At 39.1% G+C, this 17482-nt stretch overlaps 1 protein-coding gene across 4 annotated transcripts in view; it reads right to left on the reverse strand.

The window, feature by feature from the left end:
* Positions 1-1618: 1618 nt before the first annotated feature.
* Positions 1619-17482, reverse strand: part of ccser2a (coiled-coil serine-rich protein 2a) — a 54721-nt gene continuing 38857 nt past the window's right edge. For 2 of the 4 annotated variants that reach the window (XM_030155517.1, XM_030155518.1), the window contains exon 10: positions 1619-6205. In XM_030155517.1, the coding sequence (XP_030011377.1) occupies positions 5498-6205 (708 nt within the window). In that variant the 3' untranslated portion in view covers positions 1619-5497. Of the gene's footprint in view, positions 6206-8941; positions 8982-10417; positions 10503-17482 lie in introns of all 4 variants that reach the window. The other 2 variants (XM_030155519.1, XM_030155520.1) reach the window with 2 other exon arrangements.

The following is a 17482-nucleotide window of genomic DNA, read 5'->3' on the forward strand; positions in this document are numbered from 1 at the left end:
ATTAAGCCAAAAAAAATCTTCAAGTAAGAAAAAACAAACAAACCTTGAATTAAGCAAAAAAAAAAACTTTAGTTAAGTAAAAAAAAATCTTGAATTAAGCCAAAAAAATAAAAAAATCTTCAATTAAGTAAAAAAAATCTTCAATTAAGCCAAAAAAAATCTCAAATTCAGCAAAAAATCTTGAATTAAGCCAAAAAAAATCTTCAATTAAGTAAAAAAAGAACTTGAATTAAAGCCAAAAAAAAAAAATCTTCAATTCAGTAAAAAAAAAAAAAATCTTCAATTAAGCCAAAAAAAAAAATCTGAAATTTAGCAAAAAATCTTGAATTAAGCCAAAAAATTCTTTAATTAAGTAAAACAAAAAACTTGAATTAAGCCAAAAAAAAAAAATCTTCAATTAAGTAAAAAAAATCTTGAATTAAGCCCAAAAAAAAAAAATCTTCAATTAAGTAAAAAAAAAAATCTTCAATTAAGCCAAAAAAACCCCCAAAAAACTAGAATTAACAACTTAATTTTTTTTTCTGTTTTAGTGCAAAAAATAAAATTAAATTATGAAAATATTTACATTTACATACTATCCTGTAACAACAAAATGTGAATAACCTGTACAAATATGAACAACCTGAAATGTCTGTAGAAAATTCAGCCCATTTTAATCATTTTTCTGCCTGTTCCTCAGTGTTTAGTGTCTTTGTAGATCTGATCCATAATGCATATGGACAAATGAGAAGTGGAGGAATAATATTGTTAAAATTGCACTAAATTTTCTTACGTTTTTTAATTTAAATTTCAGTTTTTTCAGGGTTTTTTTTTTTTTTTTTTGATAGTTTATAATAGTAAGTATTTTCATAATTTAATGGGTTTTTTACACTAAAACAAAGACAAAAATCTGGAGTTGTCATTATTTATAGGTTATTAGTTTTCTGGTCCGGCCCACTTCAGATCAAATTTAGCTAAATATGGCCCCTGAACTAAAATGAGTTTGACACCCCTGCCCTATAGCCTCTTAAACTCAGTTGCCCCCTGGGAGCCGCAGTTCCATTTGTGTTGCCATGGTAATGCTATGCAACGCTTCTAGCAATATACACATGCTATACATCCATGTAGTCAGAAGAACGTCAGCTGAAACCTTTCCAAAACCAACTGCATTTAAAACAAGCACTCACATGTACAAATATCTAAACCAAGCTAACAGTCTGAGACTAGCATGTGTCATGAATAATTTATTAAAACAAACCAGAGACAAACTTTGCAGCACTAACACTAAGCAGATTTAACAGTTGTTATGTTCTCCAAACAAGAAAGTAAAGCGGCTCAAAGGGGAAAGGAGTAAGTATGATTCCTCTATCACTAAAAATCACTGAACGAGATAGAGAAGAGTAAAAATGAAGGTCACACGAAGAGATTATTATGAATATTGTCTTACCTTTTCTGTTTTCTGATTATAACTTGGTTTTATATGAATGAAGGCTCTGTTATCAGCTAAGCCATTGTTTTGTGTTACGTTGAAATGATTCCCACTAGAAACAAATGGCCCAGGGTTGAACAGGTTTTAAGGACTGAAATATGGTGTGTTGAATTTAACAGACTTCATAAAAGATGTTTCCACAAAACCATGTTTGTTTCACAATCATGATTTATTTCCACAGAAAGACAACCAGTTGACATTGAAAATAAAGGAAACAAAATAAACTGAGACCAGCAGCTGTGTGTTTGTGTCTAAGAGCTGGTAGAGGTCTATGATCCAAATCAGTGACAAGCAGTGACTGTCAACATTTTTTCCAGCAGTGCAAAACCACCCACTGCTGTCGTGTTTTTAACATTTCATCACTGACCTACACATTTTACATGACAACACAGTGGAAACTCAAAACATTTAAGGAGTAAATACTTCATTCACTAACAAAGAAAAGTTGCTCAAACAATAGTCATCGGATTTTGGTGCAGGTTTATTACTGTCTCACTAGGTTTCCTAGAAGTATAATATAACTGCTGCAAACACACCAGAAAAAAGAAAGAAATCAAGACTGATATTGTTAAACTAAATGAACTCTACAGTCTGTTCATTCAGCATCAAAAACTAGCATCATTTAAAGTGCTTTTAGATTAGAATTTGTCAAAAGCATTTGCTTTTTCATTTGCATAATAGGTCACAAAAATATAAGATAGCACCCCCACAACCCTTTTCTTCTTTTTTAGCTAATATTGCACAGTGTACTGGAGACAGTTCTGAACAGCTTAAAGCAGCTATATTGTAGATTATGTAGTGATAAATACAGTGACCTTAGATATAATCAGAGGACATGTGAACATCTACACACAGCTAGCACTTGAAACTTCCATGTGAAGCAACTTTAACACTGTTGTGGCTGATGAGAAAAGTACAACAAAAGCCCATTGAGTGTGTTGTTAAACTGAGCAGCCAGTATGTTATACCATGATACGTATTGTCTCTCAGTATCCATATGTCCACATCCATTCTGCTGCAATCCAATATTTGTATAGATAGATAATGTGTACCGGGTGCCAAACTGCAGTCCTGTTTTTGCCAAATTAAGATTACACAAAACATGGCCCCCTTTGGTAAGTTTCCTGTTGTGCAGTGCAGCTTTACAATTTGTTAGAATCAAGACCCTGCATTAGAATTGATCCAGGCTGCTGCAGAGACTTTTCAGCCCTGTTGTGGTTTTGTTATAGCATAGCTAGCAAGATGGATTGGCTTGAGTGCTAAACTGAGCAGAGACATTGATTTGGAGATAGGGAACACAGCACAGGGAGAGAAGGATGGCACTGGCCTGCTTTCCCTGGCATGGGTTTACCTTTGGCCTGTGGGCACGTCTCTCATCCACACAAACAAACACACACAAACACACGGTCTTCCAAGAGAGAAACACTGGCCGCCAGAGGTGTCTGGAGACACACACAGATGTATACACACACAGCGGGCAACATTGATTTCCTGTTTGGCATTACTAAGCAGTGAGTGACACAGCAGAGAGGATTGGGCTGGTCTCTGGACCACAGCACATACAAACAAACATGCTATGCTTTCTTTTCTTCTTTCTTTCTCTCTCCTGTACACACCTTCGTGACATTTTACGGACAAACATTCCCAACCAGACAAGCCTGCCAAAAAACAGTTCATCTTGATTTCATCACTACATCTCTTGTTTTTCCACACCTGCTCTGCCCCATTATCTCACTGCAGCCTTCCCATCCTCCCAATATATATATAGATGTTTGGTTGCTTTGGCACATTATTGAACCGTCCAAAAGGTAAACATGTTTCATCAGCCTTCTGAATTCATACACACATATCCTTTCACTGTCTATCTTTCAGTGTCTATTTTTTGTCTACAGCAGACAGATGGATCAATGTGTATCTGAAAATATCTATCTTGTATTATACTGTAATTCACAGCAGATCTCAACACCAAAAACAAACTTTTATGCACTTTATTATTTGTGTGTATGGAGGTGAACTGTGCCTGGACGTGTGAGCTGATGTGTGTGTGAGTTTCTAATTTGTGTCAGAGCAGTTGTATATGTGTGTCTATATATGTTGTGTGTCCTCAAGTGTAGCTCTCTCTGTCTCACTCTGTCTATGTAGGGTGCATTATTGGACGCAGTAGACCGGACAGTGCCAGAGGCGTACACCAAGCGGTCACGCGGCGTGACAGAGAAGAGAGCAGAGTTGCTGTCAGAAGGCCTTTTTAACACACTGCTGCTCTCCGTTTGGGGACACTTTGGGAGCGTCTGACTGCAAAAAGGGCTCCGCGAAGGAGAGATAAACACAATTCTCAAAAAACTCCCACAGAAACACCACTAAAGCCCCGAAGGCTCCCTACCTGAAAATACCGCGCTAATACCTTTGATGTTCCCAAAGAGATGTGCAAGAGAGCAAGAGGAGGAGAGAGACAAGACGGGGAAAAAATGACAGCTTAGACTCTGAAACACACACACATACACACACACACACACACACACACAATGAGCAAGTACTTCACACATCTAATGAAGTTCAGTAAGGGGATGTTTTTTTTGAGGGAGATAGTTCAAAGGACTGCTCATCACTGAAATCTCCGTCTAATAAGTTATTTAATTGAGTCCAAGCTCTTTTTTGTTAAATAAAGTGTTACCTTCCTGACCTGAGTTTAACTTCTAAAATCATTTTGACAATGCGGTAATGTTGTCTAATGAGGCATAAACTAATTTTAAATGAGTGTAACTGACTTTAACTGTTTTTCTTTTTGCAGAAACTTGTATTTGCATAGGAAACAGGTGACTTTTCCTTATACAACCAGTGTGTCACATCATAAGAACATTAGGCTAATTAGCTTAATTAGCATTGCTGGATACCATTTCCACACTCTCCTTCAATCTTTCTTGTTGCTCTTAACTATTTTCTTTTGGGAGCATGAAAAAAATACACCTGAAAACAACAGATGCAGTGTCAGAGTACTTGGTGTATTTACGTGGACTGGATCTCACATGTACCTGAGCACACTAAAGTGTAGGAGTTGTTTTATGCTTATTTTTCTGCCGCATTATAAACAATAATTGATCGCTTGGTCACTTTTTGCCCTGATTGTACCTCCAACATAAGCAGAGAACTCAATATACTTCAGGATTTTTTTCTGTGTGCCTGTGTTTTTGGCTTTTACTGAGGCTATTTTGTTAAATCTTACAAAGAAGACCTGTGACCCCTTTTGCAAACGTGGGTACATACTGGAGTGAACTGAACTCAGAGGAGCTCGGTACCTTTTTTCTTTGTCCCTCTTATTTCTAACTTAAATTTCAAGACACACATTTACACAAACCCATATTTTCATCGTGGATGTGACAGCTTTGGTGAGCTTTGACGAATTTGCTTTTGAGTTTTTCTACACTGTTCTGCCTTTTGTAGTTCTTTCATCATGTTTTTTTCTTTCTTCCCTACTTCTTGTTTTTGCCTCCAACTTCCCTCGGGCTTTCTTTTACACAGCAAAGGTCATATCCATGTCGCCTCTTTGTTTAAAACTATATGCACCTGTGTGTCAAGAGGGCACAGCCGCGTGAAGACTTTATATATGGTGCAGTAATACCCATCGGGTATAACAAAAGCAGAAAAATGCTAACACTTCGTCTTCTTTACTCAGCAGTATTTGCAAAGATCATATGACATTTTGCAATTTCATTTTAAAAAAACCTCTTTAGTTTGAAAAAGCTGGCTGAAGGACAATACGGGCTCTCGGTTAACATTAAGGAGTTAGGTAAAGACAAGATCCTGCTACATACTGGAGTTGTAAAACCTAAAACAATACAGCAGTCATAATACCAATCCCTGAATAGTCCATATGGGTTCATGATATCAGTGTATATTTGTTTGACGTTGGAAACATAAGTAAAGGTAAAATAATCACTCTGAAATCATAGGTAAAGAGGGGAAGATAATGAATGTCAATGTCAGATTAGTGTAATTCCAGTTTTAAGTCTTGATGTGTGAGTACTAAGCTCCTCAAGGAATCTTTGGCTTGGGGAGGCATGAGCGACTTGGGATCTTGGCTGTTCCAGGGTCTCTGAGCATGCCCTGGTTGGGTTCCTCCAGGCTGGAGTTGATGCTCTGTAAATCCCTGTAAGGCTCGGATGCTCTGCGAGGTTGAAGCAGTGAAGTGCGACACAGACTTGGAGCTTGCACCTGGGGTCCGGCATTAAAGCAGGGAAGGCCTCTTGACGGAGGGGGCAGCTGCTTGGTCCGGTAAGCCAGAGGTCCAGAGGAGCGCTGTGGCTTCAGGGAAGCAGACCCACCGGCGCCCCCTGGCTTAAGTACAGGGAGAGACACACGCTTGTGGAAGTGAGCAGGTTGCAGCATGCGAGGGCAGGTCACACCAGCAGGTCCTGGGGTGGCAGTGTTGTGCAGAGTCACAGCAGGGACTCTCCGCTCATGCTGTGCCGCCGATGCTGGACCGTCTCTGACAGTTACCCCCCGTGGAATCACAGAGTCTGGGCAGTGAAGGTGGGTACTGAGGAGATGACTCAGCAAGTCAGGGTCCGGACCACACACATCTGCCACGAGGCCTTCAAGAGCATGGTGAGCGGGGATGTGGGCTCCTTCCTCTGAACTCCTGATGAGGTCACTGTGGCCCTCTGTGGGGGGAGTTCTTGCTAGTCTTCCCTGGTGGTGGTGCTCGTTGAGGCAGGGGATGAAAGGCTGAAGTATTTGAGGCTGTAAAATAAAAATGAAAAAAAAAAAAAATTAATTAATAGAATTATTCTTTTCACGAGAATATTTCATGAGTAGTCATGAAATAGTTGGTGTATATAACGAGGCATGAGGCTGACTTTGAACTACTCTGTAATGTGTTCCAGAAATGGATGAGTTGGATTTTTCTCTTTTTTTTGTCACTGTCCTGAATCTCTGTGGAATATAGGCCGCTGAGAGTGTGGATGCACAAAAAGACCATTCTGAATCCAAAAAGGACACTGAAGAATCTGCCTTTCTTCGACTTATTTCCTCATAGTGTTGTACGTTGTATGTACTGCTCCTCTCTGAACTACTCCAGAATGAGTGAAACTCACTGTATTTCCTGTTGTGCGAGGCTCATACACAACTCTATTCAACTCCATTAACTATTGCCTGCATAGTTGGTCACTCCAGGCACTGTGCTGCCCTCCATATGTGGACACACAGGTCATAGACATAATAACCTAAACACCTGTACCTGTGTGTGATCCAACTGTAGCCCTGCGACCAGTACTGCCTTTATGCAGATTATAACGTTCAATATTCATCAGGTTGAAAAGCTGCTAATTATCCAGTACAGAAAAACAAGAAACTGTGGCTTCAATGGAGTGAATCAACACACTGACACAGCTTCAACAGAAACTCATTACAGGCTTTACAAAGTTACAACTGTTTGCAGTGCTAATGTATTAGATTGGATTCGATTGCACAAGTGTTCATGATGTATTCCCCCCCTGTGCTAAATGTGCTTTATTTGTTTACATGTAGCCACTAAACACTACAGATGCTTTGTATTTCAGCACCACAGCGCCACTCTTTAAAGAAATTTGGTAATTTCGCTTATAAAAAGTTACCGCCACATTTGTAGACAACGTATAGCACCTAAAGGAAAATAAACGTTTATCACAACCGCTCTGTTTTCTAGAGGGGAACTATATGTTCATGTAGATCAAAAGTAGAGAACTAAATATTAAATATAAATTAATTTCATGAATAGTTAATGATCTAATCAGTATCTCTAAAGGCATTTATTAATTTCAATAAGGTGCCGATGTATTGTTTGCCATTTTTTCTATTATATTTGGACCCGCAGATGGAACAGGACATCTCCATTCCAATTAAAATCTACTACAATGAACAGACTTTGTTCTCTCATAAGATATGAATCTGAATGTGGGCACATCGAGCTGTTGTGGCTGTCAGCTGAACTGTGAGTGGGTGTAGATGTCCGAGGCCACAGCTCCATCTCCTGGTCCCCTGCCACAGTGCGTCCACTAACCTATTACAAAACAACCAGCCACAGTCAGTCTATTACAACTGTAGGATGTCATTCAGTCCTGCCAAATACAGAATTTTCTTGCCTTCTCACAAAAGAAGTGATTAATTTTCCGTGTGAAAAAGCGGCAAATTTATAGGGTCTTTGTTTAGCTTTGAAGTGTTTTATTCAGTCTGTGAGTAAGCACTTCCTACTGACTCCTCTAGTTTAACATATGGGCTTTGTTCCATTCCAGAAATTGTATTATGCTGCCAAAGTACATTTGCAAATTAAATCTACCAACATCAATAAGTTCAGTGACATAAAAAACCTAATCTTATATTTGTTTTGTTTCATTAGGCACAAGAACAAAACAATCTAGAAGCCTTAATGAAAACATATAACATACATAACGTACTAGAGTGTTAACTGTCAGAATACTATCACATATTGAAATGTGAGGTCGGCAGCTACAGATATAGAAGCCTTCTGCCAGCATCTATAGGGTCAGAGCCATCAATCTCTTGCATCTACAGCCATCTGTAACAGATACTAATAATTATCAGCCGCTTTACTGCGCTGCCAAGAACTAAACACATAGCCGTCGCTTCAACAGCAAATCATCGGTCTAACCAAGAAACATGCCAATTTGAGAGTCAATTCAGCAGACACCTGGAAGATGCCAAGGGTCATCGTCACAGCCTCATCTCCAGCATCTATCACCACAAACAGTGTGTGATTAGAATAGTAACATGACAGAATGACGACATTGATGTATATAAGACGCTGTTTGGTTTCATATGCGGAGATGTGGTTGCACTATAGGGAGATGTAAGTGCCACGACTTGTCAATTGCGTCCTGCGAATAACCTCTTATGACAGTGGAGCTAGAATAAAGGTAATTGCTCAGGATGGCAAAAATATCCATTCAAGACCCAGGGTTAGTCTTATATATAACCTCTTTAAATAGGATGCATGCCTCGAGTTCAATACCTATTAATGTAGTACCTTTTCAGTGAATTAAAATACAGAAAAAGAAGTTCACACAGAGGGATTTACCAATGCATGCATAATGGTTCGCTTTGTTTGATAAGATGGAGCAAATTAAGAAGAGCACAATGGAAAACTGGGAATGAAGTAACTAGAGCACAGAAACTCATTTCAAAACTTTACATAATAAAAAAAGGTAAATGAAATCTGAAAAATAATAACAACTTAATGAAATCATAATTTAAAACGGTGTCACCGTGGCCTCAAACTGTCACACAAGGGGAAATACACAATGTCAAAACGGCGACGCAAAAGAAAACTCAAGGAGCTGACGTCATGCAAACGCAAATTTCAAAGGACGTGCGTCTGTCACAACACATCACGCCAAACCACAGCTCAGCGTGCAGAGGGTGAGAAGGGGCAGCTGCGTGACGGCTGCATGTAAACAAAAAAAAACAAACAGGTTACTGTACCACGCTTTGTCAGTGAAGTACTGCACTAGATGTTCCACTCCTTGTCATTGGCATTAGGTGCAAAGGAGGCAAAGAGGATTAAGAGATGAGATGAATGAGAGAAAGTTTAGAGTGGGAAGACAGCTAGAGCCAGAAAAAGAGAAAGAGAAGGCACTTGTTGGAGTTAAGAAATTGTGAGTCAAGAAGTAACGCAGAGCTCATACTTGCAAGAAAAGGTCACGTTAGCTTAAAAAACACTTGAGTGCAAGATGCAATTACCACGTACTTGTAAACTGGATGGCTTCTTCTCAAAGTCTAAAACTGGCTTAATTCCTGAACTTTATTGCTGACAAGAACTCTAGGCCAGTTTGTTTACAGCCAGAGATCGCAGTGGGAAATCACAGCATTAAAGGGTGATTGGTTTATTCAGCGAAACAAAAATACACTTATGTTTCTCCCATCAGTTGTTTTCATCTTGTATCTGTGCACGAATGCATATAAGCTACATTTAAGCACGTTTCAGTGTCATTACCTCGCTTCCCTAGTCTTCATTTCTCACTCTACAGAGGTTGTTTTGTTGTTGTATTTCCTCAGTTAGACCCCTGATCTATAAATTCAAGTACATTTGCTGAAACAATCTACAATAAAAAAAAGTACTGTCATGTTTATTTCAACTTCCATCTTAATACAAAGCTAAGCCCCATGAGGAGAGATCGAAAGAACACAGCGTGGTTTCTTCTCTGTATTTCTTTCCTCATTTTTTTGGCCTTTCAGTCTCTCAAATGTGTGCATTTTCTGTACTCTATTTACCTATTGTCACTCTGTTTACCCCACTTCACCTAAAAAAAATCTCTCTGGCACAGCGTTAATATAAAAGCTTTTTTATTGAAACAGGCACAGTGTTTGTGATTGCCTCTGTCATTCTTTCTGGGGGGGCCCATCTCCCGCAGCAAAGTCACAATGTTCATATGTAAAGAAAGATACTGGGAAAAAAAAGGTGCCAAATGTTACTTCTGTATCCACAGCTACAGTGGAACAGGCTGCGCTGAAAGATCACTTTTCTCATATGTTGGATTTTTAATGTTCAACTAAACATTTATTATGTGTAGACAAGGATGTGAGGGTTAGAAGTACAAGAATATGCAAGTTTTATAAAGCCTCCTGCAGGCGAAGGTAGTCTGTATCTGACAGTATGTGGCTAATAAAGAGGAGCTAAAGCTATAAATGCGCTGCATACAAAAAGAAGACTAATTAAACGTCAAGCTTTTTACTAATGCAAACATCTTAAACCATGCAAAACACTATCCTGCGCTGAAAAAAAAAAAAAAAAGAAAATTAAACCTCGCTTTTCACTATAAACATCCCCACAATTGGAGGGTGAAAAATAACTGTGCAGCTAATAAGATGCATCTTTCACAGGGTTATTTATAGGAAAATGGCTGAAGTACTTTATGGTGACATGGGAAAAAGAGGCTGGAAACGGTGTTAGTGACTCACTCTGTCTGCGCTGGGGCATGCTGGTACGGGTCAGGCCCTGGTGCTGTGCCTGCCACGGGGACAGCAAGGGGGTGGGCAGCACACCCTACGCAGAGAAAAACACAGAGGACAAAAGGCATGACGTACAAGAACACACACATGCTCACAAATGAACACACACTTATGTGAACAACTTGTTATTGTGTTACTCTGTTTAGGGAACAAACATTAGTACACACAAGGAAAAGACACACACAAGCAGACATGTGTAGATAATACAGAGACACTTATCAACCCATAAAGACCCAGTGCTACTTTTGTGGCAGTTCCCAAATGAAATTTTCTCTGTATTTAACCTTTCTTCAGCAATTCATCACCATCTATATTACAAAAGCCAAGTGGCCTCTGTGAGCATGTGTGTGTCTGGGGATTCACATAAAATCCACAAAGAGCTGACTGCTGCAGTTGGGCATACTTATGTTTTTTTGGTCAAGGAAGACCATAGCGAAAACGGCAAGTTGATAAGACCAATATTTTGGGAGATATTAATTTTGGAATGCAATAGCCTCACAATCATGTTACTTTGGCCAGAACGCTTTGGCAGTGACTGCTGGACAAATGTGACACAGCTTGCACAAATACACAACAGCATAAAAACTACCATATCTAGAACACACTAGTTTATTATGTTATCCTCTATGTTTCACATTTGTCACTGTAAATCATGTATTTTCCTACATTTGATTTCATGTATTTGATTTAGATGCTTATGAAAATTCAGAGTAAATTCAAAGGTTATTATATCAAAACAGAGAAAAACTGAAGAAAAAGTTAGTATTTCAGCAAATATATCATTAACTGAACATAAACCCAGTGTCTCCATCCACTGTCATTGATCCAACTCCATGGGTTTTACTGGTGAATCAATGTTGTAGAAGATGACGGTGTTTCCACGTTCACCATGGAGTCTCTGAATGTTCAAATGGGTCATATCTGATGACCATTAAAAGATGACAATCCGTATTTTACACTAATTATTTACTTGTATTGATAGGATTAGTGGATCAACAGGTATTAAACAGTTTAGATCAGTAGATGTTTCTGGTCACCAGTGGAGATTTGGGGCTTTATCAGTTAAGGGTTAAATCCTGATGATCTCTTATTTTCCTCATATGACAAATGTTCAATATAATTTTGTTCAGATAACACCCAGCACTATTCACGTACATACCACAGAACAGCAACGGCTGCAATACCAGTTAGTGATTAGTCAATTCAACCCATTCAGTTTCATAAGAAGAAACAGAAGAACGACATGAAGGAGACAGAGGAGGAGGAGGAGGCGAAGAAGAGCAGAAGAAAGGAAGTATCTTCCCAGTAGGTCGGACCAGGGCTCTTTCAAAGCCCTCCTGGTGCGACTACTGAAGGGAGGAATAAGTTTTCCTGATCTGCTCTGGTCCATGTCCTTCATTGAACATCAATAAAGGTTTCAGCAGGCGGTCTCCTCCTGTCAAGGCTTCATTTGTGAGGAGAAAAAGGTTTAGGCAGCAGGAGAGGCAGAAAGAAGACGGAGAGGGAAAGAGGCAGAATCCGAAGCAGCGAGGCTGGTCTGCTTGCGACCACGGTGGCAATGACATTCATTGTGATAAAATAACACATATTTTTTGTAGTAAAAACATTTTTGGCCATATTGCCCAGCCCTAATTTGAGCCATTACTCATATTTAGTCTATATTAAAACACACAGACACACAAAAACAAATAGCTGTAAACAGGAAAACTTAAAACACCCACACGGTTACAAGTTATTGGTTTTTCACATTGCATGCGTGTTACATTAGTACATTATACATTTGGTTTTAAACCCAGGAGATCATTGTAATATAATGAATAAAGCACAAGCTGACACATGCTCTGCTGTACCATCCTCTATAATATCTACCAGGAGGCTTCCAATGGTCCTTATGTTATTTTGTCTCCTCCTATATAAGTGAAATCCATTATCACCACATGGCACTTTTCTAAGTCCATTTCACAACCTGCATCCCCTTTACACTGTAGATGAGAACTCCATTAAGGAGAGTGGGCAGCCTCAAAAGCTAAATGTTTTTCAGCTACAAGAAGAGTTAGACTCATTTCAGGCAGCAATTCACCAGGTGTGCTAGAGGAGAAAGGCCATATAAATGTATCTTTAATCTCATGTCCTGTTTGGTGTCTTTTTTGTGGATAATTTAGTGCAACATTATTGATGCCATTAAGGAGAGACCACTGCGTGATCCATTCCCTGCTACTTTCATGTGTGTTGGTTGAGGCCAGATACAACCACTTTCAGCTTTGGTTTTGAGAACATGGAACGCCACATGACTTAAACCTTTCAACACTGCCGTTATAACACGCCGCCTAAATGTCTTCATGTTTTCTTTGTAATAAAAGTGTCCGAAAATGTCTTTTTTGCCAATTCTTTTGCACCTTTGTTTTCAGGAAGAGCTTAACTTTCAATATCTGGCCATTAATTATCATTATTATGAATAATACATTATTAGAACAATGTGTTTTAGTAAAAAATGAAAATAATGGACTTGAAGTGTTTAGCATATTTATTATTAGAGACAACTGTAAAATGTCCATAACAAAACTTTATGAGATTGCAAAAATAAACTTTCATCTATTTTACATCTGCTCAAACATGAATTTTAGTCTTGAACATTCAGTATCCATATTATGGCTTCATATGTTTTGTTATTTCCAGGCGTTTTTTAGCCTGTGTGGAGGTCTCTAAAACAGTTCCTTTTCTACTTGTAATAGAGTCCCACACTGCCGCAGTAAAGTATTGTATAGCATCAGAAAGCTCAGGGTCTCAGCTTTCCGATGACATTTGAATTTTGTGGATAGCACAAACGGTTCAGGAGTTACAGTAATTTGAATGCTGTAAAGTGCACAATGCAGCACCGGGTTAAAGGGTTAAAATACACTTAAAGACCATTATGGGGATTCATGTCACATGTTTCCCATATATCCTGTGTGTTTTTGTGTTTCTCATCACTCTTATCCCACGTATCTGCTGTTTATGCTTTCATTTTGAGCCTGCCAAATTATACATTCCTTCTGCTAAATGTTATATGTAAACAGTTAACGGTACATGTATTTGAAAGGATAAAAGTGTTTTTGTTTGAACCAACAGATCTTTAGTTTAAGCTATCTACAGCTCCTTAGACCTCATGGGAAGAAGCTAAGTGAAGAGACAGCAGGGTCATCACGTTATGGAGGCAGACACACTAAACCTTTATCAAATGCTACTCCTTTCCACAGCTGTAAAGAGAGCCGCCTCGAAAATAAGACTCTAATACAGAAAAGAGACACGGAGTCTATCAGAAACAAGAAGAAATACAAAGACCGAGACTCAGAAGCAAAGAGAAGGATGGAAGAAACTTCCCAGCAGGTCCTGCCCAAGTTATTTGAGAGCCCTCCTAGTGCGACTGCTGGAGGGAGGAATGAGTTTCCCTGATCTTCTGTGGTCCATGTCCTTCCTTGAACATCTACAACTGTTTCAGCAGGAGGTCTTGGCTGAAACATCCTGTCGAGACTTCATTTGTGAAGAGGAAAACCTTAGGCAATAAGAACAAGAGGGGATGTTGGAGGGCTCTCAAACAATTTTGACACTGTCTGGCAGCTTTATTAGACCTAACACTGCAGCTTTGCCTGTCAAATTTTTACAGTTTTCCAACCTTGAACAGTCTCTTCAAGGGCTGACAAAGCAACACAAGGGCAGAAACACGGAAATTGAGAGGATAAAAGTTCTTCATATTCCATCAAAACTTCTCTTATTTCCCACCCAGCAGTACAGAGACCTTAGATTCACTTGTCAGTAAGGTAACTCCAGCTTGGTTGTAACTTCCACGAAACGCAACCGATTGCATTCACAAGTGAAAAGGCCACTGAAAGTTCTTGCTGTTCTCTCTGGACTGGCAGCTTGAAATGTTTGGGATATTTGCACTGGCTGCCATTAGACGACTGGTGCTAGAAGCAAAACATTCCTATCTGACATATTCTGGAAAATATTTCTCGTAAGCAAAGGTAGCACATCTTTAAGCTTTCAGTAGAGTAAGGAACTACTAGTATTCATTCTAGTATCATATAATTATGATTAGCTAGGCTTATTTAATGCTTCATGAACACCATGGTTGTCATAATAATGAAATCTGGGTTGACTATTAATTGTCTTACATATAATTGCAATGAACAATATATCTTTTTCTTCCACTGGTATAGTATAAGATAAGCAACGGTTTAATTATGCACATAATATACTATGAATCACTGTATGTGTATGATGTACAGTAGAAGAGCAATTTATTGACATTAAGAACATTAAAATGCATTTCTGCTTGCCTTTAAGGCAAAAAAATGCGCACAACAGATTGTGATCGAATAATAATTGAAAAATCTATTATTGAAGTATACAAATAAATTAATGACAGGTACTAAAAGAAATTAAGCAACCCTTTTATGTACCATTAAACCACAGCAGACGAAGAGGGCACAAAAAGATGATTAAAAGAGTGTCAGACATTTCAAACAGTGGAAAATAATGTGGAAATAGTGATGAAATACGACATTTTTGTTCATTTTGTCCAGTTGTTTTTATAAAGGTGAATGGAGACAATTATAACAATTATGCAAAATAATGGCCGTCAGCCTGACTAATTGCAGAGTAGTTATGCAATAACAGTGACAGTCCTAATGGATGAGCAGTGATGGCAGAAGCGGTATCAAGCACCAGAATAACTTTTAGGTAGGCGATGGTGGTAAAAGCTATACAGCTAAAGTGTGAGTAAATATGCTGCCATGAATTAAAAGCAGCCATTACATATCCATTCTGAGGAGTACGCTATATATGTGTAGCCACTGCCTGAAATAGTGAGCTGCTTTCATTTCATTTGCTATAGCAGAAGAGTTACATTGATATTTAAGGTTGATACGGAATGAGGTAAATGAAAGTAGTACGTTCTGTTAGGTAGAGTGATATGTGGCCTGTGGGACCCTATCTTAATGTAATACACTTGTAGGATTTGTTAAGCTACTTCATCTGCACAGTCCTGCGAGCAGATGGTAATAATTGGCTAAATAGTACAGAAATTAAACAGAAAAGTGAACGCTGTTTTCTGACCCTACCACCTTTCTATCCAAGACAACAACAGTTTTCAGACGAAGCCAAGATACTTTGTCCGTGACAGAGCCTTTATCTGCTTCAATCCCCTAATCCACTACACAGAGTTTTAGAGGTTGGCTACAGCTAATACCTCAGGTCTCGCCACAATGTCTCACTTCACTGCCTCTGGCAATTAAATCCTCACCTGTCCGAGGTGACTCGGACGTGTGTATGCATCAGAAAGTGTTGCTGTGTTAGCGATCGTATGTGTGCAAATGTGGTGGTGTGTCTGCAACCCAACAGGGCAGACAAAGAGGACGTGGGAGGAAAGGTGACATCAATAAAACAGGAAAAATCTCGGTCTCTCAGCCTACTGTTTAACACCGATCACTAACTGAGTTCAAGCCTTCCTTCCCTATCCGTCTCTCCCTGACATCACCCTGTTCCTCGAATTATGTGTAAAGTTTAAGAAACATCCTTTCATTAAAAAACCCTGTCTTCACCACTCCGCTCTTACATTGACTCTCCCCTTGTTGTCTTTCCCTTTACAAGCCTCTCACTCTGAATGTGAGACAGAAAATTGATCTAATTATAACCGCTGTATCAAGTAGAGAGGTAAATTTGAAGAAAGAGTAACAAAGAGAAAAAATACAGGAAAGGAAGAAATCACTGAAGCAAAACTGGGAAGGGAAGAGTGAGAGCAACAACTTCGAGGACGGTGTGAGCGAGGAAGTGATGAAGAGGATGTTTAAAAGGCAGAGAGGGAGTAGGAGGGTGGCTGTAATTATCCTCTCTGTCTGCTGCTGATGAAACACTGCCTATTGTGTTGCCATTGTTTCACTGCCGCTGCTCATCTGCATTTGTTTGTTTATCTGGGTTATTAATAAGGTCGGCTCTGCAGTCCTCAGTCTGCTGAACTCATTGTTCAGTCATACCGAGTGTGCCCTGCACTTGAGTACAAGAGATACATGGCGTGGCACATCCCACTCGAGCACACACAAACATATGCAGACGATCAACATGGCCCACACACACACACTAAACAAAGACACATATACACCAACACAATGTTGCGTGGATCTGTCTTGCACTTCATCTAAAATGGTTAAAATCATGTCACTGATGTTTTATTTGTTCCGAAAGGCGGGGTAAACATTTCAGCTGCTGTGATTTTAGTCAATTATTTTTCACACAAGTGACGTTAAAAGTAGCAACACCACATTCAAATTTGCTGTGAGAAGTGTGTCCAAAATTTGTCTGCATCTAGTAGAGATACAAGAGAAGAAGCATACGCTTACAGAGCTAACTTTTGGAATTAAAATTGGCTTGTAAGAATGAAATGGAACACTCCAGGAGGCAGTTAGGATATGTTGCCAGAATGTTTCTACAGAACAAAGTTATCCACGGCCCCTGCAAAAAATATGGGAAAATACAGATGTATGAATAATGCCAAAAAAGAGTCCTTAAAAGACCTGTCCAGGGCAGTACAGGTCATGGGTCAAGAGCTTAGTCTTTGTATACTCTAAATCTCAATTCAAAGCACAGTGAGAGTCCCCTGAGGTGAATGTTGGCAGTGTTCAGTCAGACTCAACTTTAGACCTTCTACGTACCCAAAAGGCCACTGATTAGCCAACTTGATATCAGTATTAAAGCTATACAAAGATTATAGCTAGTGGCCTTCGACTTCAAAATTATTCTGGGCTGATCCTGCCAGCTTAGCACTTTAAGATACCATCAAGAAGAGGGCACGGGCTACTCGTATGCTCTGATACAACAGCAATCTGAATGTCAGAGAAGAATATTTAAAAAAAAAAAAAAAAAAAAAGCAGAGAAGAGGGTGTTTGTGTGGGGGAAAGGAAACCATATTTGAGCAAATAATGACAAGAGGAGCAGAGGAGATGCTGGAAAATGCACAAAGTTACAAAGAATGTTTGAGTA

The sequence above is a fragment of the Sphaeramia orbicularis genome, chromosome 15, assembly GCF_902148855.1.
Source record: "Sphaeramia orbicularis chromosome 15, fSphaOr1.1, whole genome shotgun sequence".
Taxonomy (NCBI): Eukaryota; Metazoa; Chordata; class Actinopteri; order Kurtiformes; family Apogonidae; genus Sphaeramia; species Sphaeramia orbicularis.